This window comes from Xiphias gladius, chromosome 18, assembly GCF_016859285.1.
Source record: "Xiphias gladius isolate SHS-SW01 ecotype Sanya breed wild chromosome 18, ASM1685928v1, whole genome shotgun sequence".
Lineage (NCBI taxonomy): Eukaryota > Metazoa > Chordata > Actinopteri > Istiophoriformes > Xiphiidae > Xiphias > Xiphias gladius.
Window position 1 is genome coordinate 3,025,603 of NC_053417.1, and position 25,303 is coordinate 3,050,905.

Consider the following 25,303-nt stretch of genomic DNA (forward strand, 5'->3'; position numbering starts at 1 on the left):
TTATTATTTTTTGTTAACTATCATACGTTCGATTTTTAAATTAGCCCATTAGGATTTGTCTCGACCGTCATTAATGCAGTTCATACCTACAAACAAACTCATTAACTTAACATTTAAAAAATAACACATTAAATATAGCATATTGTTATATATAAATACACATTTGGATCAGTAATTGTTTCTAAAACAATTTATTTGAAAATTTTCATCACAGTCGCACTGAACCAAGCATCTAACAAAATATGCAAAGGGTTTTATATGAATAAAGTAAGATGCAAAAATATTTGTAAAGTTATGATTATATGTACAGTGCTAGGCATTGATTCAATATTGTCAAACATCAGCTCTTTATGCAAGTGTATCAAAGGAAAATTCTCTCATATATTGTTGCTCACAGTTCTCTTTAAGTGGCAGATACCAAATTTGTCACAGCATGAAATCATCATCTTAAAAACTTGAGAATATTCCTTTTGAAAGTTTAGGATTTTGGTCCACAAAACAGATGTTGTAACCATTTGAGTCAGTTAGTGAACATGACATTTTTATTATCATATAATTTATGTTTAATCAATTGTTCTCCATATCACCAACACATTATCCTTTCAGTAGCCAGTGAAAACAAATGAAAGAAAAAAAAACGGGATAGAAAAAGAATTTGCATTTGGAAAGCTCACTACATTCAAGATACAATTATGTTCAGAGCAGTACTATTTGCACAAATAAATTATATTTCCAAACAGAGAAAAGAAGGCCAAAAGATGTGAAATGTATGTATGCATAAGATAAACATTTAAAGTAACATTTAATGGGTGAAAGGAGGCAACAAGCATTATTAGTTAATATGGATTTACATTAAAGACCATACTTGTATTTCTTTATGTATATCAGTCTATACACAGAGTATAGGGGATATATAGTAAATTTTAAGTCTGAAAGAAACAACCACTGCAAAAGGCACTATAAAGGAATAATGCTGAAACAAGCCAAAGAATAATGTAAAAATATCTATGGAATAAAAATAGAGGATTTAAGCATAATCAGCCAATTGTCTTGCACTTTTTAAAGTCCACAGTACCTACTTTCCTTTCACAATGTAAAACACTGTACATTTGACAGCTTTGCTTGCTGAATCGTTGACATCAACACAGTATTATCAGAGCTGAACACTGCACATATTTCACTGTGAACCTTCCTTTGGATACAGAACAACTAAATCCAGTCTTTTCACTGTCACTGCTTTCAGGTGGCCTACAGCTGTTTGTGAATATTTCCATGTATCTTTGAACTGTAAAATAATATTATGTGTGTAAGATAGTGAGGCTTTTACAGTAGCATGTACTAGACAGTATGGCCTTATACACACTTTAAATGTTACATAGACATACCTTCAAAGGTATTTGAAAGGTTAGGGACTGTACAAAAATTATAAGGTGGATGAGGGTGGAAAAATGGGAGGGCTGTTTAGCATTTTTTTCTTTAGGAAAAAGTAGTCAGAATTTTATACAGCATAGTTGGAGGCTGTCCCTCGCCCCTCCCCAGGTCTGTTTAATTTCAGCCTTCCCTTGGAAATGTTATAAGTACTGTATCCCAGTCTTGTGCACGACAGGACGTATCCAAGCACATTTGCTTATTTTCACTTATACATATAGAGAAGAGTCCTGCACGGGACCAGGTTTGTACCCCTGTCCTGTAAAGCTCAGCAATGTGACCAACCTCTTACCTGCAATTACCTCTAGACAGAGATGTGTACTAAATGTTAGGTCACATGTTTTCCATGCATAATAATGTGCAGCTGTATCTTGCAATACAGTGATCCAAATTATGTGTGCAATTTGTAGTAAAACAAAATAAGTACAGTAAAAGTAAAAATAAATTATGTGAAGCATTCTTTTGTGTGGTCACTTTTTATATTAGAGACTGCAGATGTAAAAAACACGCATATCTGTCTGTACATATCATGCACTAAACACTACTGATTTACAAGACTGCGAAATGATGAATGGTCAGTTTTATGAAGATACACATTGAGTACAGATGATGTAGCTGTGGCCTTATTAACCCATGAAAGATCTTCAGAACATCATCTTCCAGTATCTATTGTGCTATGCCACTGATCCAAGTATGAGGTAGGATTGTGTTGTCATAATATTAGTAATAGTACTAATAATATTGTTTACTGTGTATATTGTATTTATATTTTGCTTCTCAATCTTTCTACCATGGTAGTATTACTTTATAATTTTCTAATTCAGAGGGAGAAGGGTCCAATGAAAATATGAAAAATATTAGGTATGGCCTAACTTCATAAAAGATAAAATAGAAGTATGAACCCTCCCAAAAAATTTTTGTACAGTCCCTTGTTAGTAGACATTATATATGTGTGAATAAGAAAGAGAAAGACAGACTGCAGCAGTTCAGTTTAGAGGACCCTCTGAACTGCAGTGCTGCATGTAGAAACTGGACTTGCTGTTAAGTATGACTGGAACAATATAACAGAAGACATGTCTGTGGATGTTCAGTCTCATGGCTGCTGCTGGTATTGGCTCTCTGTAGCTGTGTAGAAATCCTCCAGGACACTCTGCAGGTAATCAAAGGTGGGACGGTCCTCAGGCTTGTTCTTCCAACACTCCAGCATGATTTCATAGAGTTCGTTGGGACAGCTGTCCAAGCGCTGCATTCGGTAGCCCTTCTCCAGGGAACGGATCACTTCTGGGTTGGTCATCCCTGAAAACAAGACCATGTGATTGTGTTAAGAGAGGCTGCAGAGTCACAACCTCTTAAAAATAAATGAGAAACATAACATGTGCTGTAATTAGATGAATTTGGCTGGGATGCTAACTTTGCAGCTATATGGATGGTAATGTTACTCGGGTCACACTTTGGGTCAAACTGAAATATCTAAACAAATATTGAATGTACTGCCATGTAATGTTGTCCATACAGTCATGATACCCCGAGGATGAATCCCCCGGACTTTGGTAATCCCCTGACTTTTCGTCCAGCGCTGCCATGAGATTGACATTTGTGGTTTTGAGTTAAATATCTTGACAACTACTGGATGGAGTAAGTAGGTACAAAAATTCAATTTTAGTGATCCTCTGACTTTTCCTCTAACGCCATCGTCATGTCCAAATTTTAATTGGTCCAGCACTTTTGTTTATGACCAAATACCTGCAGAACAGATAACATTCATTAATTGTGCTTTGTGTCTAGTGCTAAGGCCACCTATAATACCTTGAGAAAAGCTCGATAATAAAAAATTATAAGCTGTTGAGGACTAAGGTGATGTGTTGTTAAATGACACAAGAAGAAAAATACAGATGGCCATTCCACACCCACACAATTAGTCTTTGTAAAGTGTTTCCATTCTGCCTTTAGTTTCAATAAAATCCAAATTCACAAAGTGGATTCCAACATGGAGTTATGTTACCACTCTTCCTCACTTTAGAAAGACACTTTTAATCAAGGGCAAATAATATATCGAAGCTGAAATTAGTGATCCATTTACCTGGGTATGGTGTGCGCCCATAGCTGATAATCTCAGTCAGCAAGATGCCAAAGGACCAGACGTCAGATTTGATGGTAAAAGAACCATAGTTGATTGCCTCAGGGGCCGTCCATTTGATGGGGAATTTGGCTCCTGGTTATTGGGGAAAATTGCATAATTTGAATTTACGTTGACTTTGTTATTGAGACACAAGTTGGCTCCCTAATGACACTGCTGAGATGTTTCCTGCTGCTCTCACATCCCCTCAAACACTTATATCCTCTGCTCATTCAGTTAGCCATACAGCGAGTCACTCTTGTCTTCAATCTATTTTTATCACTCATGTTGTAATCAGACATCTATCTGAAAGAAAGTGATTGCCCCTGAACTGATGAAACTGTGACTGCACCCATTTCATTAGTTCCCCAGATTCTTAATCACTTCTACTACATATTATATACTGTTGACACTTGGCTACACAACATGTGACAGTGAATATTGTGTCCTACCTTCCCTGGCTGTGTACTCGTTGTCTTCAATGATACGAGCGAGGCCAAAGTCAGCAATTTTGCAGACTAAAGACTTATTGACCAGGATGTTGGCAGCTCTAAGGTCTCTGTGGATGTAGTTCCGCTGCTCAATGTAGGCCATGCCCTCTGCAGTCTAGTGACAAATAAGTTAATGTCAAAGAGTCAAAACATAGTAACATATCATAACTGTCATTGGCAATGAAATTGCAGTATTATCAGCATCTCCGTGTTGAAAACACACATTTCCATGCTCTAAGACATACTATACATATAACAGACTTTGTATAAATTGCTCTGTTTCATTTAGTATATTGTACTGCTGCAACAGACATCTACTATAATATGCGTGAGGATTTATTCACACGTGTACTCTCTCCCTTTAGCTCCTTTGTGTTAGCGCTAGATAAAACTAATCTCTCTAACTATCTGTTGAATAATTTAACTTGACAAAATCGGTCATGGTAGGATTGAATAAAAACAAGCAGATCTAACCTTCTTCCTCTTCCCTTGCCTCTCTGTTCTTTGTATTAGATGTGAAGCACCTCATCCAGCAGGGTGCTAACTCCCTCATAAACTAACAAATGCATTCACATGTAGAAGAATGCAGATTTTCTAAAAGGTTGAGCTGTTCGGTCATTTTCAGCGTAGCTCTATGAATGCCAACCTGTACCACCCACATGTATAACAAAGATGTGTTGATGTTGCCATCTACAATCACAGAAAGTAATAGCTTCACCAAGTTTAAAAACTGAACCACCTGCAGGCTGTGAGTATTACAAGATCACTTTTTTCTTTCTATAACAGATGTTTTCATTGTGTTTTGGGGGATTTCTTTTTAAGTCCACAATAGCAGCGTAGGATCTATCCTCTGACAACATTGATGGTCCTCAGCGTCCTCAGCGGTAATCCTGATTTTTTTCCCTCACCAACAGGTCAAAGTTTCCATTTATCAAATAAAATATCTAAACATCCACTGGACAGATTAGCATAGCATTTTGTACAGAGATTGGTGGTTCCCAGATGATGTATCCTATTGACTTTGGTGATCCCCTGACTTTAATTCTAGTGCCAATTTGAGGTAAACAATTATTGGATGGATTGCCATGAAATTTGCTACAAACGGTCATGTTCCCCTCAGGATGAATTACAAAAATTTGGCGACCCTCTGACTTCTCAGCTAGTGCTATCATTAAGTCAAAAACTCAATTTGCCCTATACTATAGTTTATGACAGAATAGTACTTGCAAAATTAATGACATTCTTATCAGCTGTGCTTTGTGTTTATGGCTAATTAGCAAATGTTAGCATGCTAAAACGGTAATCTGAAATGGGGATCATGGTAAACATTATACCTGCTAAACATCAGCATGATAACATTGTCATTGTGAGTATAAAAATAACAATAATAAAAATAATAATGATAAAGAAAATTAATAAAATAAAATAATAAAAATGGAACATCACTTTGTCACAGTAGAAATACCACAAGTAGAAGGTAAATGCCCAAGAAGAAATACAATTCAGCCTGTGGTTGTGTAATGCAAATGTCAGCTTTTGAAGATTTTGTAAATATATTTATTTTTTTATTTCCCTTTCAATACATCTATGACCCTACAACTTTATAGTTCAAATATTCAGCACCAAACACACAACGTCACCTACATCCGTACTTTCCTTTCATTGTTTTCTTTTAGCCTTTGCATCCCACCTTTAATTTTTTCTTTGAATAAATAAAATGTGGTTTGACACCCTCCTTCTCACTCCAATGAAACTAGGAGGTAGTCATCGGAGGTCACTCTCCAAGGAGTATAAACTCTTTTGCTTTTCCCAGTTTAAAAAAAAAAATCCTCTGATCAAGACTACTACATTTTGCAGGTTTAATACACAGACAGACCTTGGGCACACATGGGTGTGTCTACATCTATAGATATGAACTGTTGTTACTTTCCAAGAGGTGGTGCAGGCTGCTTTGGAACTGCAAGCCTGAAAGTGCAGGCACTATGGTTCTGTAGCTGGATCATAGTGGCTAGGAGCAGTTTAAAGTGCATCACAGCACTGACACTGTTTCCTTATTCAGTGAACCACCTATATTTCAGTATTATTTCATGCTGGACAAAATTTTAGTCTTGTTCTTGCAACCACTATTGTATATTCTCCTGTGAACTATCATATACACAAAGAATTCAGCTCTTCTTCATTTACTGATGTGGACAGTCAGGCATACAAGAACAACTGTATTGTTTCACCAATAGTTCATAGTCAAAAAACTGTAAGTTGCAGAATTACACAAATCTTCATTTAAATGTTCAGTTCAGTAGATGCTGAATTATCTAATTCACTTTCAACGCAAACCTTATCAACAGAACAATAGCCTACTGAACTTCATAAATGATGTGAATACAGGAAAACATGAAACAACCAAACAACCAGAGGATCTGGTCTGGCAAGCTGGCGTGTGGAATGGAGGACTGACAATGACTCTCACCTGGGCAGAGAAGTCGATGAGCTTGGGGAGCTGGACACGGTTGCCCTCATCACTCTTCAAGAAGTCTAATAAACTACCTGTTGGCATAGACACAAAAATATCCATTAACAAATGCTACATTAAAAGGTCAATGCACTACACACATTCTCACCCCAAACAAAATATCTATGACCTGGTAGGGGAAAAAAACAAGAAACTATAGATATCCTTTAAAAAGGTTCAACCAATATTTTTAATGTTAAATAAATTTAATGTCTGTGGCTTAGACTAGGGAGATATCTAAATGACAACAGTTTTGTACAGTAAGTGCACTATTAAAAAAACCTGCATTGAGATTTCGTTTTCATTGTCCCTTTAGTTTATTGGTTAAATTGTTCACTTACATCAGTGATTCCCAAACTTTTTGTCTGAAGTACCTCCAAAGCCAGTTAGATGAACTCAAGTACACCTTTATTGACAACATCCATCACATTCCAAACGTGTTCATTTGAACTGATTTAAACTGGATGTTAACACTAGCAATTATAGTAAAGTCAATATTGTTGTATATTCATGTTTGCATTTGCACCACTACCACTTGCAGGGGCAGAAGCTGGTACGTTCAACCAATAATACTTGTGGCTATCTATTTCAACCAATAATCCTTTTACTTTTAGCTTACTGTTAAGACATCTCTGCTTGCTACCTAGTTTTCACACACTCTCATATGCAGCACAGATGTTCAGATGTTAAGATATTACAGATGACTGAAGATGCAGATATTTTTCTTTAAAAAAAAATAAAGTAATTATTTATGTTTTTTTTTTTTAATTAGTTGAGCTACACCACAATCTTTCTTTCCACTTACAGTACCACCTGCCAACTGCAAACGTACCCCTTTTATAATATACCCCAGAGGCATAAGTACCCCTGGTGGGGAATTACTGCCTTGTGATTTGCCTGAGTTCCCCCTTAAGTTAAATATGGTTTTAATGTAATATGATTTAGCTGTAACATAGGCCTCACATACAATAAAAGTTTTTGGGAAAAACCTAAAATTTTAGGGATAAATGGACAGTTATCACTGGATTCAAATCAAAAGAACACAGCAACTTCGCACAACTGTTTTTATGTACTGGACCCACACACACACACACACACACACACACACACACACACACACACACACACACACACACACACATACCCTTCTCCATGAATTCAGTAATGATATAGATAGGCTCCTCCTTGGTAACCACAGCATGGAGTCGGACCAGTTTGTCATGCTGAAGGCTCTTCATCAGGTTGGCCTCCCCCATGAAGGCTTCGACTGACATGCTGCCAGGTTTCATGGTCTTCACTGCTACCTTGGTATGCTTATTGTAAGTAGCTTAAAACAAGACAATAATTAGCATTAGAAAATGAAATGCTAGCTTCCTGTCTCCATCAAAAACTGGATTCTAAAATGATTCAGATCTATCTCACCCATCCACACTTCTCCAAACTGGCCAGCACCAAGCCTCTTTTCTAGTTTGAGAGATGATCTTGGGATTTCCCAGGCATCTTTCTCCCATGGCTTCTCAGGTTTGGGGCTCAGGCATGGGTTGGTCAGGGTTTGGCAGAGACCATCTCCCTGCTCTAGAATAAGCAGATAGATTTTGTTATCTATTTCTAGTGGTTAGAGAAGAAAGTTATTATTATAAGTCTTATTTGTGGGGAAATAATATAATTTCACAAATCAATTCATTATAAGTTTGGCAACAATTAAAACATTTTCATGTTGATGCTACTACTAATCAAAGATACATTCTATGAATTTAGTAATGACCCTGACAATGTTTTGTAGAGGATGATAGGTTAGCCAGTAGAGTGTGCTGTGCCTCAAGCATCATGTCTAGTGGTGGAACACAGACTGAACTGAAGTTACTAAGACCATTAAATTATTATATTTTGAGAAAAGTAACCTCTTAAGATGACTTTGGATTCCTCAATTGCTCCTTACATCATTATTTTAATGAAGACAGGCAATAACTCAACAAGACTACTAAGACACAGCTGTGAGGAGGTCAGATCATCCATTAACAAACTGGTGAAACAGTCTTAGTTCTGATGTAGTGAACTTACTCTTGTAATGGCTGACCAGCTCCTGCAGGGTACTGAAGGTGATGCGGGGTGAGATGTAGAAACCTCCATTGTCCAGCGTACGGATCTTATAATGTTTAACTGTGTCACCAGCGTGGACATCGCTGTCCCTGACAGACAGAGAGTAGCTGCCTGTGGTAAGCGAAAAAGGAAACAGTAGTTACCAAGTGACCCATAGGGGACTTTGTAAAACTGATGCTGATATTTTTTTCATTGACACTGACTTATATTTTTCTTTGATTCAGATGATTCCACATTTTAAAATCGTGACATTTTTATGTTGGCAAACTAAAGGAATCCAGTATTTCACAAAGATGTTTATTCTTTTGAGGGCAGAAAAAGCTTCTGGGACTGACCGCAGACCAACGTGGGACACTTAAAGGGGCACTCCAGTGATTTAGTGTTAACTTAATAAATGTAGTAACACATTTGGGGGACACACAAAAGACAGATTAAAAAAAGAATGATCAATCTAAAATACAGTGACTTTTTAGTCTCTAATAGGGGTCAAGCTCTAAAAAAACTGGATCTTGCATTCCCCAATGCAGGCTATCTGCTAAAAATGTGATGTCGCAAGCCCAAAACAATTTAACCCTGAGAACATAGTTATTTTTTCAAACTTAAGAAGCCTTTAGATCAAATTTTTTTACAGGCTGAGTAGTATTTCTCATGAACAGTAAACTTAACTTTATGTGTCAAAATTGGTGAAGTTCCCCTTTAAGCTACCCACGTTGTCTATTCAGTTGGATGGTTCAGCCTATATTCAGCCCTTAAATTAAGAATTAATTAACAAAAATGTACTTTTTGGGCACTTGGGGGAATCAGAAACAAACTGTGAACACAACATTGTCATATTATCACTGGTTTAAGCTAATACAGACGACGTATTAGCAAACAGTTGTCTATTTAGACGTCTGGTAGACACTGAGCAACATTAGCATTAATTTCGAGTTGTTTCTGGCAGCCTAACAAATATAAATTCAACAATCTCTCTCTTTTTAGCTCTGGTTTGGTTTCCAACCACTTCTGGTGGAAATATCTGCCTCCTTAGCTGTGAAATGCTGCACTATGTGCACCAGCTAGTCGCTAAGTTTGTCTTTCTGCTGTTTAGTGCTGGGCAGGTATTGTACAGCGGGCTTATCAGAGCTTTTTTGCTGAAGATAGCTGCATCTGGAGACAATGCTGATGATGGTGAGAGTAAACCAAAACAGTAAAGTTGTGGGCTGTAAAACCAATGAGATAAAAGATGCTACAAAGCTCTCAGAGCAGAGAGGAATTGCAGAATCACATTAGAATTCTCTACGTCACTACAAGCGACCCCCTTCATATTACACATCTTGTCATCTACGTCATTTCTTCCATTGTTTACATAAAATATTGAAAAGAGCAGGTTTAAAGGCCATTTATTAACATTAAAGTTATTAGTGTGTTAACCTAAGTATGTCGCACTTTTTGTTTGTATTGTACACTTGCATTTCCAAGGGCTTAAAGTATATGAGATAGAAGAAATAAAAGTTAGTTTGTGCCTATCTGTTAAAAAAACAAATTCTGTTACAGTAGTAACTGCTGAAATCCAATTGCTTGATTTGTCAGAGGGAATTTTTAATGTCAATAAATTCTCCACAAAAGGACAAATAAACTGGTTTTGAATGTGTTTGACTCACCCTTGGTGGTCTCACTGTCTCGGATCATGAAAGCTCCTACTTTGTTCCCAGGGGCCAGCAGCTGCCTCTCAGCATCTTTCCTGCTCACACCCTTAAAGAACCACCTCAACAACAGGAAACAGGTCGGTTAGTACAGAAACCTCATAATGGCTCTTCCTGTACAAGCCTTTATTTTCCATTCATATTGAGTGCTGTGTGGCTTTGTTTCCTTGTAAGTTTTCAATTGGTGAAAAACTACAAAAAGTGCCATCTAAATACAGTACATAATACGGCTACTATTTGTAGTAAGTGTTGGGGGTGGCTGAGGCCCAAGAGGTAGAGCTGGACATCCACTAAGGTTGTGGTTCGATCCACGGCTCCTCCAGTCTGCATGTCAAGATGGCAACATACTGAACCCCAAGTTTCTCCTGATGTATCATCAATTTGTGTGTGTGTGTGTGTTTGTGTGTGTGTGTGTGTGTGTATGTATACAAAGCTCTGTATGTATAGAATATTGCTGTATGAATGTTTGTGTGAATGGGTGAATGTGTCGTGTAGTCTAAAGCACTTTGAGTGGTCAATATTACCAGAAAAGTGCTATATAAGTGCAGTCCATTTACCATTGACAATAATAATAACATAACTAATGTCATATGATTTAATTTGACAGCTTCTCAAGGCCAAAGGTGATGAAGTAAATTACTTCATATTTATAGTCAGAAAAAAACAAAAACAAAACAGTTGTCAAAAGTGTAACACTAATCATGCACATAAATTTGTTTTCAATGTGAGTACACTTACTCTTCTGCCTCCAGAGTATCTTTGGCTACATAATTACTGGGGATGTAGCCTTCCTGATCTGTACTGATTAACATAGCTCTCCACCACTCCCCCGATCTACAGAGAGAGAGAGAGAGAGACAGAGAGAGAGAGAGAGGAAGGGGGGGGCACACAAGTGTGAATATTTCTTGTCAGCAAAGATGAGATAAACCATGTACTTTACAAGTCAGGAAACTAAATGAAAAACAGACAGTGAACGTATAACTCTTGTAACTAAAGCAACAAAGAATAAATGATCGTTTTCACCACTGATATTCTACTTACTCCTCTAAGATTCTGAGCTTATCTCCCTTCTTGAAGCCAAGGTCTCCATCATGAATAGCTTCATAGTCGTACAGTGCCATGGCAATGCTCTCTCCTACAGCAAGAAAAGCAGAAGGCTTAATGTTGATACATTTCAATCCTGATACAATGTTAAATATATCTCTTTTGTGTTATCTTGTGAAACCTATTTACTTCCTGAAGGACTACTTGCTGAGAAATGAAGGCCCAAGAGAACATTTTTGTGCTTGTAAAACACTTTGAAAACCCCCCTTGACAGACTCAGAAATGATGATGGAGCTGAAAAAAAGCGTGCTTTTCTTGGCCTTTGAAAAGTCTACATTTTAAAGGACGTTTTTCATGAGGTTTTCATCTGATGTCGCTGATATGTGAGAGTGTGTATGTGAGAGTGAAAGAGTGTACACGCCTGAGTATATGTGCATGTTGTTTTTTTAGTGGACACAAGTCTGAACTGCGTCTCTCTTTGTAACTAACATTGGGTTCCCTAACTTTCTAACTGACTTCCTTGTAAGTTTGATATTAATAGCAACGGGATTTCTGTATATTGAAGGCCTGTGTGGTGAGGCGGTGAGAAGCGCTATTGCTTATACCCACTGATTGACCATCCTTCCACTGTCTCTTACATGTTGTGTTGAGCTTCAGACAGCATATCTCTGTGTCTAATCAGCACTGACCTAGACAACAATGTTTGAACTGGCTGTCTTTTCTGTGGCGGTGCTGAGAGTACAAGGTGGGAGGTTAGAAATAAACCTGCAATTGACTGACCTTAGTGGCTCTTCAGTCATTGACTTTAAAATAAGATACAGAATCAAGCACAAGTGCTTAAGGGCTGCAATGCATACTGTGTTAGTGGTAGAACAGTGCTATGCAAATAAAGATTGTGACTCACCGTCTGAAGTGTTTGCATTGGATGGCATTTTGCTCTGTAGAGGGAAAGACAGGGACATATGGTGGTATAAGACTAAGAGAAGAGGTCAATTCCATCAAACATTCACATGAAAGATCGTCCGAAGCAGGACTGTCCTGCAACGTCCTGAAATATAACTTAATATTTAATTATTACTTAAAGCAAATCCAGATATTACTTTAATCAAGTAATCCATTATTTTTATTTATATTTTATTTTTTCATGGCAAAATTTATCATTAGAATTAAGACCGCAATTTAGCTCGAATAGTTGCACAGAAAAGAGACCTTTGAACGGAAGGAAGGAAGGAAGGACTTTGTCATATCAACTTTAGATATCAGGATGTTGTTAGCAGTTATTTGTACTTTACTATTGGTTTCTGGGTTTGTTGTGGGTTTTCTCTATAATAGAAAAAGCTTGTTTTCAACAAAGATCAAAGGTATAATAAGCTGAGCTGTGTAGAAACGAGAGAGCAAGAAAGACTGACTGTAAATTTGGACATCTGTGACATAAAACATATTTTAGGTGTTGCTTAACACTGAAGTTTTGATGATCTCCTTCTGTCGCTCATCATGGGGGCAAACCAGATCCTGCCCCCATGATCCTGCTCAACACCCACTGCTTCAATTATTATGATTATCACTATTATACACCTCTATTTGGAACTCTTGTTTTCTGCTTTGTTGTCTTTCCTCTTGCTCCCCACTCCCCGCCCCTCTCTCTCTCTCACTGTCTCTCTCCCTCTCTCTTTCTCTCTCAACCCAGCCGAGAGCCGGTCCCCGGTAAAGGTTTTTTCTTTGCCACTGTCGCCAAGTGCTTGCTCATGGGGAATATTGGCTCTCTGTTAATAATATCATAAAGAATATGGTCTAGACCTGCTCTATGTGAAAAGTGCCCTGAGATAACTTCTGTTATGATATGGCGCTATATAAATAAAATTTACTTGAGTAAACTGACTATACATCTCCTGTCTGAGTGCACTGGTTCTACTTCTGTCACTTCCTCTTTCTTCATTGAGGGTAAAAGAGATGTTACAGTAAGCACACAGGAAGCAGTAGCCAGTGGAACCACATTCACACGCAGTAGCACTGCTACTTTACCGATGGCACAGATCAAAGTCTGGCCAGTATGCAAACTCACAACAAGCCAAAGGAATGTGTTCAGAGTACACAGTATGTCGGTGCACATCTATCCTCTGAAAAGCGCAGGAAATCTGTCTCTTATCACCTGTGGCAGTAACCAGTGAAACTGTTTTCTCTTTTGTACCTCATCACACTTTCTCTCTTTCTGCATTTGATTTCATTAATCTTCCTCATTTATTAACACCTGCTTTATTTAGAGCCAGGGCAGTTGTGCAGGTGTGCGTGCTCATTTTTATTTTCACAAACATTTTTTGGTTAGATATACAGTAATGTGGCTTAAGATCTAAATTCATGTTCAGTGATGGAAAGTAACTAAGTCAATGGAGTGCACTGATATAGCGCTTTTCTAGTCTTATCCACCACTCAAAGCGCTTTACACTGCATGACACATTTCATCATTCAACCAGCACTTTTCAATACATACAGAGCTTTATATACATACACACACACACACACACACACACACACACACACACACACACACACACACACACACACACACACACACACACACACACACTCACACACCGATGAACAATTTGGGGGCAATCTGGGGTTCAGTATCTTGCCCAGGGACACTTCTGGTTAGTGGCATCCCGCTCTACCTCCTGTGCCATGCCCGCCTCAGTAAAAGTATATTTACTTAAGTACTGTAGCCTTTTAAAAGTCTAAAATTCTTAATTCAGGCTGTCTAAGACATACTACCAAGCTGATCCAACTTGTTCTGCTGAGGGAAGGCGGAGCCACCAGCTTGCCCTCTGTACCCGAAGAGAGGGACTCTGGAACACATCCTTAGCGGTTGTTCAGTGGCTTCCCAAGGCTATCACGGACACCATCTGCAGTGGAATTGTCACTGCAAGTGTCTCTGCCCAGTGAAGAAGACTACTGCTTCCGGCAGGGCTCAGGAGAAGCCAACATAAGCTACCTGGACCACCTCCTCTGGCCTGCTAGCAATGGCACAAGACTGGGGGCTGAAAATCAACCTGGAGAAAGTTAGTAAGTTCCCAGAAACTGCTGCCACAACAAGGCCAGACATAGTGCTGAACTCCAAGTCTCCAAGCAGATCATTCTCTTGGAACTCACTGTTCCCTGGTAGGACTGCATTGGGGAGGTCAATGAGAGGTGGCAATTGAGGTGGGAGCCCATTGAAGTATGATGCAGAGGGTTTGCAGGCCAGTCCCTCTGCTGGGTCTACAACATGCCGGGCATCACAGGGGCCAGTATGTGAAGGACCATCAAGATGGCCACTGAGGCAGCAGAAATTGCTGCAAGGTGGCTGTGGATCAGGAGACGAGAGCTGTGGGTCGGGTAGCGCTACCTGGACACAAGCTGTGGCTTGATCAACCCCAGTTGGGTCACTTGGATAAGCGTGTCTGACTGTTGAAAGACCTGAAACGCCCGATGACCCATAGAAACGTCACTGATGACATGTCCAGGTGCATCATAAGATAATATATGTTAAAAGTACAATATTTCCATTTTTACTCTACTACGTCTTTCTGCCAGTTATAGTTACCAGTTACTTTTAAATCAAGGGCTTACAACACATTTTTAAAGTTTAAACCAGTGGTTCCCAACCATTTGGCTTGTGACCCCCTGAAAAGCAGTGTCTAATTAGGGGCTCATTGACATATTCAAGACACAAAGTGGTAAAATTATCCAGTAAAAACGCAAAAAAGCAAAGATTAGAGAAAAAAATAAAGAAATACAAATTTGTGAAGCAGAACTTCATTTTTTCTTTTTTCCCATCCCATTAATAATCTCATGAACCCTCAGATTTAGTTCGTGACCCTTTGGAGGGGATCAGACCCCTAGTTTGGAAACCACTGAATGAAAGTATGAATACACCCAACAGTATATAAAGTAGTTCGATATTGTCACGGGGGCCAACTTTCTGCATGTCAGGTACTTTTCTTTTTACATCTTAAGTGTATAGTGTTGATAATACTTATGTACTTTCACTTAATCAAACATTTTAATGCATGACTTTTACTTGAAATGTAGCATTTTACTTTGTTGTATCTACTTGAACTGAAGTACAAGATCTGAGTACTTCTTCCACCAATGGGTATGTCATAGTTAGTTGTATTACAACAGAACATTTTTAACGAACCAAAGTCTAATTTATTACATCCCTATGTGATTTTATTGTGTTAAGTTGTTACTTGCCATATGATGAACACAAACTAGTGACTTTTTCACAGATTTTTATCTGACACAACATTAGTGCTTACAGCTTTGCTTGCGGAGTTTCCCGTGGTGGGGTCTTTGACATAATGGGCTGTCTGTGTGCGGTTATGCAGCTCGTCGTTACCCATCCCTTTGCTGAGAGGCTCCTGCTCCTTCTTTGAGCCCACACAGCCCATGGTGCCTTCTGAAGGAGGACAACTGAGGAGAAACAGCAGGACATGAGGGCTGTGGTTATCAGCAGGAAAATGGCATTGGGAGGTTAAATGTAATAGTCAGGCCTAGTTCTCTTAGCCCAAAAGTGACTTGAAATGTATTTATATTATTCAGAGAATAGTGGAATGCATTGGAGGTCACACCCATTTAATACTGAACATAAACATAAAGTATGCAGTATAAGAAAAGGGAATTTTATTTGTTTATTTCAAAAAATAACTTTTATGGATTTTTATTTTTGTCATTTCCAAGCTTTTGTCACACAAACACTGCACTATTTCTAGCACACATCCTGGGCTCAAGGCTATGAACACATTATAAATTAGTTTCTGTAATACTGTATTCACATGTGCACTTAAAAAATAAACAGTTAAGGCATTAAATGATCTTTGAATACTACAAAGGAGATTGTGCTGATCAAATATTATGTGTCAAACACTATTAGGAGTACTGTACCGGTACTGTAAATATTACTTGTATCATTCATATGATTCATGTAATCTATGCGGCATCTGCTGTTTGCAATCATTAATTGAGGTCTTATTGCAAAACACAACATAGATCAATATGAGACACTGAAGGCACTAGACGACATTTTCTTACTAAATAGCTTTGCTTGAGAGATAGAATAATTTGTGTTTTTAGAAAACCAATGAAATGAGTACTGCACAAAATAATATGTGAGCTATATTTAACTTGCCACAAAAACTGTACAATGGTAAATATCAGTCGAAATGCATTTCTAAGGTTAAAAACATTCCCAATGATTATGGGTTATCATATTTATAGCATTATCATAATGATCATGGAGATAAAAGTCCAGAATAAATTGAAGTGTAGGCCTGTGGCTTAAGGCTACATTAGCTGCTACTAGAAAAACAACACACTAACCAAGCTGTCAGCGGTCAAGCTGTCATTGTGGGTAATGTAGGCAGAAGGTATTAACAAGAGCAATATGTGAAATGAAAAAGACAGTATCTATGTTCCTGCTGCATCGATTTTGGTCCTTCTTTTACAAAAACTGTTTATCATGAATCTGATAATATTGTAGGAATATAATTCTTAACTGGGGGATTACTCTTTGAAGCTTCTTTTTAAATTAAAGAAAAAGAACATCAAAGAGTTAACCAATCTTGCTAGGTTCGATTTAATAAAAATGGGTACTTTTAAGTAGCTATTTAATATCTAGTGTGGTGTGCTTTTAATTTTATTTGCATGATAAATATTTTACTTACCATTATTATATTATTTTTACCCATTCTTGGGCAAGTGTCACTGTCGAATTCTTTCAATTCTGTTTCTCTTGTTTTTTTTTTCAAATGTAACTGTGTTCATATACTTTCTTGAGGGGTCATCCTGAAATAAAACAAGTCAGCCTCTAGTGTCTACTTTGAATTTCTTTGCAAACTGTGACACTTTAAGCTTTGTGACACAGAACTGAGACATGATCTCTTTTCAGCTGGCTGTTACTATAACTGTATTTCAAAATGTCTCTAATATTGGGTAGCAATGGTGTAAAAATCACGTATCACATGATGTTGTAAGATATTCTTTGCCGCAGGCAGGAAGACTGAGGAAGACTTTTTGAGACGCTGGATGCTTCTGCAAAATCTAAATCATTGGTGTTTACGCTGACTTAAACAACTTTTAAAGATGTCAGCAACCCAACAGCTGCAAAACTGTTCTGACTTTTAAGTATGAGATAAGATAAGATCTTCCAAGGATGAACACCGCAAGGTCTTTCTATCTATTGTGGCGACAAAAATATTTCCACACAAGATCCCCTATCCATCTGTAACATCTAGGGAATACTTAGTTTTCTTTTTGTATCATTTTCAATCTGCATCTATATGTAAATGTGTATGCAGTTATGTGGAACAAGGTCTAACAGGAGCGAGAAGAAAGATGGAACTGTGATCGGCGATAGGGCATGTTGGCTCATGTACATGCAGAGGACAGGAGAGAGTTACACTTTGTAACCTATTTCTCTTCAGCTCGGAGAAGCAGATTATTACACTAAATGAAAGAAGTAGTGTTTATCAAGAGTACTAAACAGCAGAGCCCTGTTACCACGTGAACAGATGCACAGATGATTTTAGAGGTCACGTGTCACCATGGAATACCCAAAACTACTACTGATATACCCAGTATACATTTCGAATCACAAGCAACAGGAAACATCAGCACTTACAAAACTTTAAATGTTTCTGCCAGTGTCTTTTGATATGTTCCAGAATAAATATCTCAATCTCTACCATAAGCATTACCTGTACAGTGGTAAGCAATGGAAAATGTTTCATTTGAACATTTAGACACAGGAAGTTCCAGTGTTCTTGAGGTCAAAACTTGTGGTGCTAATGTATTTGCTTCCCTTTTCTCCCTGTTCTAAACCTTGTTCCTCCTTATATGCCTAATCAAAGGAAGGCTAGGTTTCTTGGGACAGTTTTAATTTCTATTTAAAACTCTTTAGTGCAGTTCCTCTTCCAAATTATGAACAGACATGGTTCCCTGACTGTTTTTACTGATACAAAACATTAGGCCGATGGTAACACATTAATGTTTTTTTTTACATGCTACAACTGGGGGAGCCAAAGTTGCAAATTTTCAATTTCTACTCATTCTGACTTCAAAGATTTATATATAAAATATTATGTATATGAAAACTTGCAATTTCTATTTTTCAAATATACTCATAAAACACTGTGTACCAACTATTTCTCATAGTTTTATTTCTATATAGCACTTTTCTAGTCTTATCGACCTCTAGAAAAAACTTTACACTACTGCCACATTCACCCATTCACACAGCCCTTTTCTATACATATAGTGCTTTTCAATTCATAAACACACACACACACACACACACACACACACACACACACCGATAATACATAAGGGGGCAATGTGGAGTTCAGTATCTTGCCCAAGGACACTTCGACACGTGGACTGGAAGAGCCGGGGATAGAACCACCAACCCTCCAGTTAGTGGAGGGGGGAAAATCCCAGTAACTCAACTCCTGCTGTGTCACTGACCAGAAAAAAATAATATTAAAGGAATTGTTTGGCATTTTGGAAAATATACTTATTTGCTTTCTTGCAGATAGTTAGATGAGAAGATCGATACCACTCTCATGCCTGTATGCTAAATTTGAAGGTACAGTCAGCAGATGTCAAGCTTGGCCTAGCATAAAAGCTGGAATCAGAGGGAAACAGTTGGCCTGGCTCTTTTCAAACGTTAAAAAAATATATACACACCTACTAACACATCTAAAGCTCACTGATAGACCAAAGTGGAAACATATTGCCGCACAGTCATGAATGATACGCAACTTGTTACGCGCTCATCCTGCGAAATAGCAGGCAGGGAGCAAGGTCTAGTCTATGCATGATGCAGTAGAAAGGAGGTCACACATGGGTCTCTCCTGGGCTACACCACCAGTGCAGAATGATGCTGCCCCCATTGAACGAGTTATGTCATAATGATACAGAATTGGCCTATGGAGCCTCATTAGAGCCCAAAGCCTGTGTGAAGCTTATTATCTACTGCAGAAGTTTCACAAAACATTTTGCATAAAAAAACTCCATGACTTTAAGAAAATAGGGGGAAGTTGCTAAAAGAATGCTTTCATGCCACCTTCAGCAGTTTTTCCCCTTTGTTGAGAATTTGAAAGATAAATCTAGGAGAGAATTTGCTTATGCCTCGACAACGCTAACAGTTTCCTTTCTGTGCTTCTGTTTCTCCCCTCTCATGTTTGTTCTCCTCCTCTTTGTGATGTGTGTGTTCCCGTCCAGACCACATCTTAAAAAAAGATTCACATCCATGCTTCATGCAATCAGTCTGTGGAATCAAATCTGGGTTAATTTCACAATAATGTCTAAAGAAAGATCATGTCTAGTGGTGGAAATCCAAAGTCTATGTCATTACCAAGTAAAAGTTCCTGAGTAAAAAAGTATGAAAATCTGAGTTCTATCAACAGATGAACTCCCTGGGAAGTCAAAAGGATTTCAGTTGTAGGCAGGAATTTGTATTTTTGTGAGTATTTTTATTAACATTCTCATTGAGGGACATTGCCTTGTGTAAGTTCAGATCATTGGAATAATGACATGATTTCCCATTACCTCCCAGATCACAGAACAACATGGGCTTCAATGAGGCCAAAGACGTCAAGTGTGGATTTCTAACAATTAAAAGATTAATTTGAAAATTTGGGGAAATAGGCTTATTTGCTTTTTTGAGGAGAGTTAGAAGAGAGGATCGACACCACTCTCATGCCTGTATGCTAAATATAAGGCCACAGCTAGGAGAGAGTTAGCTTAGCACAAAGACTGGAAACACCTTGCCTGGCTGTGTCCAAATGTAACAAAAATCTACCTCTAAAGAACCTTACTTGACACATTGTGACATATTTTTTTAACATGTAAAAAAGGAACGTGGTTTTTACAGGGTGTGACTTGCTGAAGTTTCCGATTATTGCCTAGCAACCTCATATCGATGACTTCAGGAGATATGACGAGATATAACATTTACATCTCATCTAACTCTTGGAAGAAAACAAATAAGCATTGTCCATAAATGGTAATTATATGATAATTGCATGATAAAATTGCTATCACGTCCAAAGATTTTCTAGGGTCAGCTGCCTTTAAGGACACCATTATGTTTATCTTTCACAAGCTAAGATGTATTATAACAGTAGCACAAGTAGGAAAAGTCAGATAATGTCAGTGAACGTACTCAATAATGTCAGTCACACAGCATCTATCTAAAATGTGTCATACTGGACCAAATTAGTCTGCAGCAGAGGTGTGTTTTATTGCTTATGAATTCAACTTTTCACTTGAAAGAGGAAAAATGTGTTATATCATCTTTCAAAATTAGTTACGCTTTTAAATAAGCACTGTACTATTCAAGAATACCCCCAACGTCTAAAACATGACGGCTGACAGTTGTAGTCAGCCACACTTAAAAACAAGGCATAATGTCACAGCACCTTTTAGAAGAGTTTCAGAAGAGCAGTGTTACCTCTCAGCCTTGGTCTCTTTTTTGATCTAAGTAATAGAGAGCACATAGTTTACCTACATACAGTATAAGTAATTCATTTTTGATTCATATAGAATTTTGAGATGAAGTGTGATTCTGTACTGTAGTGGAAAGTTCCAGGATTAATTTGCTGATCACAAGCTCAAACTGCAACCAATCATATCATGAAAATATGCAGACTTTAAAGAATTTCAGTTGAATAACAGAATGTACATAATATCATGACTGTTAAGAGTTTAGCCCAAAATTTTAAGTACATCTCCACCGCTCCAAAACATTAATCAAAATAAAAAAAGTTGCTGTCTGTTCTCTAATACTGTTAGCGTCGCATAAAGGCCCAGCTCAGAATTAGCAAATTGTATCATACAATGCAAATGAGTAGCACTGCAAAGTGTGTAGTCATAAATCTAAAAGGCCACAAGCCTGGCAGCCACATTCAAAACAACAAGCATTCGGGGTGTGTGGGCAGTGAATCTTTGATGATATAAGGCCACCAAACAACAGGAATGCACACAAATGATTTCCAAACATGCACTTCAGCATTGTAGACTTTCATGTCACATCTTTATTGTAGTTAGGAAAGTTGCTGAGCATGTCCATCAGCACCATGTACCTCTCCAAGCAGGTTACCAGGCTGGCAGTAAAGCTGGATGCCACGATTACACTGTGGCCTCATTTATGCAGGATCCCAGGTGTTAATCTACCATCAAACTAGTAGGCCACACTAACACAGTGAGGAGCCAAGCGTCTCTCAACGGACAGGCGACAGGAATAATTCATGTGTGTTCTGTTATGAGAGAGGATTTTTTTTTTCTCTTCAGATGTAAATTTTGGGGCTGCGGAGCTGTGTGTGTACCTGTTTGGGACTGCCTCAGGCCATAACAACATCGCCTGCCAGTCTGGCATGCAACCAACAGGACATCAGACAGAAAGAAAGAAAGAAAGAAAGAAAATATCTTCTCACGGCCTTAAAGTAATACTTGCTACGTGCATTGTTATTAAGTTACTTATCAACAGGAAAAGACAAGACCCTGGACTGCAGAATGTCTCCATCTCACTGTGGACAAGATCCAATTCACTTGGCAGATAACCATATACTTATCAAAGACTGATAATGTATACATTTTGTATATGAACATACAATGCTAGTTTATTTTTACCTTTATAATCATAGCCATTTGATACATTTAATACTGAATTAGAGTATATTTCTTCTACTACTACTACGGTAGCTACAGTTTAGTATAATGTGCATAGTATATGGAGGAATGCCACATAAAACATGTATGTATGTATTGTAAGTGGGTTGTATGACATCTGCATGACAGTGGTCAGGATCAGGTAAGATTCGTGCTGAAACAGTTAATCAATTGTGATAGTTGCAATCAGCACCTATGATGATAACTGATCAACCATTTATGTCAATCATCAGTCGAAAATGCCAAAAATCCTCTGCTTTCCTCTGTTTTATATCATTGGGTTTTTTTTCATTGTACGTTTCGCACTACACTTGGCACTTTTACATTTGAAAATGTCACCTTGGGCCCTCAGAACTTTTGATGGGCAGTCTGTCAATACTTTCTGACGTTTTATTGACCGAATGATGAATCTATGAATGGACATACACTGTATTATCCTTATAGATTTTTTTTTTTAAACAGGAATGGGAGTTACATATTCAAATTCCGCTGCTCTGTCAACGCAAGAAACAGTCTAGGCAACCGACCATGAATGTCGTGTCTTCTGAGAACTGGGGGTTGCAATAACCCTTTATTCTTCTGCTGACATCGGTTGGGGAAAGAGCAGGCCGATGTGGCTGTATCACTAATGCAAGAGCGGTGCTAGATGGGGAATTTAACAATGGGCACCAGTATGTGGTAATATCGGCATGTTTATGAAGCGCAAAAACGGGTCTTCGTACACCGCAACGTGTAGCCACATATCGGTTGTATCATTTTGAAGGGGACGTCTCTGCTTTTAAGCGGATTCAGCATCTGAGATGAGAGTCGACGTACATGCACTGGAAGAGCGCCGAACACAACTGAAAGTAGACTAGCTTCTGGTTTGGTCTAGATGGACAGTCTAAAAATAACTGGCACACACGCACGCACGCACGCACGCACACACACACACACACACACACACACACACACACACACAGAGCTGAGCAAAGATGAGGCATTAAATTAAGCGGGGAAACATGTTAAACTCATCTGGTCATTGCCGGTGGGTGAAGAACATATGTGGCACCATTGAGGTAAAACGCTCGCACTCGATCGGGGTCCTCTACACGTTGTGTGCAGGGACTTCTGTAGGCGGTGGTTGTTTCTGCTCAAAGACCTTGAAGTTCCTCTTTTTGGAAGTGAGCATCCCCGTGGTAAAACTGTATGCGCTAATCTGCCGACCACCAGAGCACAAGTTTCTTATTCTTCCCTACATTTGTCAGAGACATTAACTTCACAGCCTGTGTTTTTTTTCTTTCTTACGGTCATCTTTCAGACAGTTTGCCTACCCCCTCTCCACACAAGCGAACCCAGGCGAAGAGGACACTTACCGCTCGTCAACCGATCACTTCGACTCTTATTTCTGTGGTTGTATATAATCTTCTAGGTTGGGATGACCGTGGAGGGAATATTCCTCGTTCGTTTTATGTGGGTTCCATCCCTGTACAGCCGCTTCTTTCTTCGGGTTAGGTTGAAGATGTGGACAGGGCAGCAGAGCGCAGCACTGTACTTGTAGGAGGAAGTTTGAGTTGTGCGCATCTGACAGAGGTGGCGAAAAGAGGAACAAGCTCACACCAATCATACTCTTGGTTTCACTGGCTGAAACAGACGCCGTCGCTTTTTTCCCCAGCTGCTTCTTCGGTGACACTTTGATGCAAGGGGAAGAAGTCTCTCTTGTGGGTCAAAACTTAGAATAAAAACAAACAAACAAACAAACCAAAAAAAAAAAGACTTAAAGATGTGGATGATGGAACTGTCTTTTCAAACATATGATCTATTTATTTTCTTGTTAGATGAAGGCATTTTTTTCCATCGTGTCCACTAGTGTATTAAATCATTGGATGTTATACATGTGTTCTGGACATTTCTTCCCTAATCTAAAACATGTACAAATATAAATTAGGTGGTGACGCCTAATTTATATCTCTGCTGGTATCATGTTAGATGGAGGAGAGCATGGATGGAGGGAGGGAATGGACAAATGGATGGGTGGCACGGGTGGGTGGACAGATGTGTGGGGCTCATTTGCATGGTGTGCAGGACAGCTCTAACGTATTCAAATGATAGTTTGACAGCTATCATGCTCAGTGCAACCTCTGGGTGGAGGCAGGCAGGCAGCAGAGGGGAGGCGTGGGCGGTTCAACAGCAGCTCAGCAATAACACATCGGAGAAAGCTCCCAGCTCTTCAGCTATAATCCTTAATCAACAGTCAGGATTAGAAACCAAGTTCCCTCTGAAACCCAGACTGTGGAGATGGTGTGTGTGTGTGTGTGTGTGTGTGTGTGTGTGTGTGTGTGTGTGTGTGTGTGTGTGTGTGTGTGTGTGTGTGTGTGTGTGTGTGTGTGTGGGGGGTGATAAGAGTGAAATGAATGAGATCAGAAAAAAAACAGAGACAGGTAGAATGTAAGAGTTCAAAAATTGGTGAAGGATAATACGAGATAAAAAAAAACAAAGCATGGGGGATAAAGAGAAAGAATCTGTGTTTAGCAGCTGTTCACAGCTGCAGATGACCTGACGTTGCCTGGTGTGGGTTCGGGCACAATGAGCCTTTTACTCTGACATACAGGCCTCAGTTTGTGGCGCTCTATATTCAAACTTGAGAGGGAAATGAGTTCCTCATTAACCAGGCTGAAGATCCACAGATAGTTTAATTATTACACAGGGAATTACAGCACACGTGGATGACATACAAATCCACTGACAGATGTATTTGGCCTAACAAAGTGTACAGTTTGTTTTCTGAGCACTCTGTCTGTGATGCTTAATGCAAGAAAGAATAACAAAGAGACTCGAGAGGCAACTGATCAAACATCGGTGAGGCCACTTGTTTGTGGATGGAACACCTGCTCACCGCTGTCTGGGACACAGTGTCATATTCCAGTCTTTAAACATTCTAGCACGACTGGATTGTTTTTTATTTGCCCATTTCCCGCAATTTGTCACTATTTTACATAACTGTAGATAATTTCCTAGTTTCATGATCTTGTTATAGTTCCTGCTTGTATGGATTATTTTTAAAGTGTAAGACAAGTAGAGGTCTTCAAACCTATGGAAGATATGGTAGGTGGTAGCAGAGTTGTGAATGAAGACTTGCAACTCGACTTTGACTTTAACACCAGTGAGTTGTGACTTAACATAGACTTTAGCCACTTGAACTTACTAGTTCTGTACTTGGGCCCTGTTGTTCTTGAGGTAGGAC

At 38.7% G+C, this 25,303-nt stretch overlaps 1 protein-coding gene across 4 annotated transcripts; it reads right to left on the reverse strand.

The window, feature by feature from the left end:
• Positions 1-222: 222 nt before the first annotated feature.
• hck (HCK proto-oncogene, Src family tyrosine kinase) lies at positions 223-23,621 on the reverse strand. Of its 4 annotated transcripts, XM_040152344.1 has the most exons (14): positions 23,436-23,621; positions 20,864-20,889; positions 15,672-15,825; positions 12,278-12,311; positions 11,371-11,464; positions 11,068-11,163; positions 10,288-10,391; positions 8,606-8,755; positions 7,967-8,119; positions 7,689-7,871; positions 6,503-6,579; positions 3,997-4,150; positions 3,509-3,640; positions 223-2,724 (listed from the first exon to the last, which is right to left on the reverse strand). In XM_040152344.1, the coding sequence occupies exons 3-14, from the start codon at positions 15,801-15,803 to the stop codon at positions 2,522-2,524; spliced, it is 1,512 nt and encodes a 503-aa protein (XP_040008278.1). In that variant the 5' UTR covers positions 15,804-15,825; positions 20,864-20,889; positions 23,436-23,621; the 3' UTR covers positions 223-2,521. The 4 variants fall into 4 exon arrangements, with proteins under 4 accessions (XP_040008278.1, XP_040008276.1, XP_040008277.1 ...); XM_040152342.1 differs by lacking the exon at positions 20,864-20,889; XM_040152343.1 differs by lacking the exon at positions 23,436-23,621 and having other exon boundaries at positions 20,832-20,882.
• Between the last annotated feature and the right edge of the window lie 1,682 nt (positions 23,622-25,303).

Excerpts from the sequence above, each read along its gene's own strand:
- hck (XM_040152342.1), bottom strand. The coding sequence starts at position 15,803 with ATGGGCTGTGTGGGCTCAAAGAAGGAGCAGGAGCCTCTCAGCAAAGGG. Across the intron at positions 10,392-11,067 it reads GATACTCTGGAGGCAGAAGA|GTGGTTCTTTAAGGGTGTGA; the intron begins GTAAGTGTACTC and ends CCTGTTGTTGAG. Across the intron at positions 7,872-7,966 it reads GTTTGGAGAAGTGTGGATGG|CTACTTACAATAAGCATACC; the intron begins GTGAGATAGATC and ends TCTTGTTTTAAG.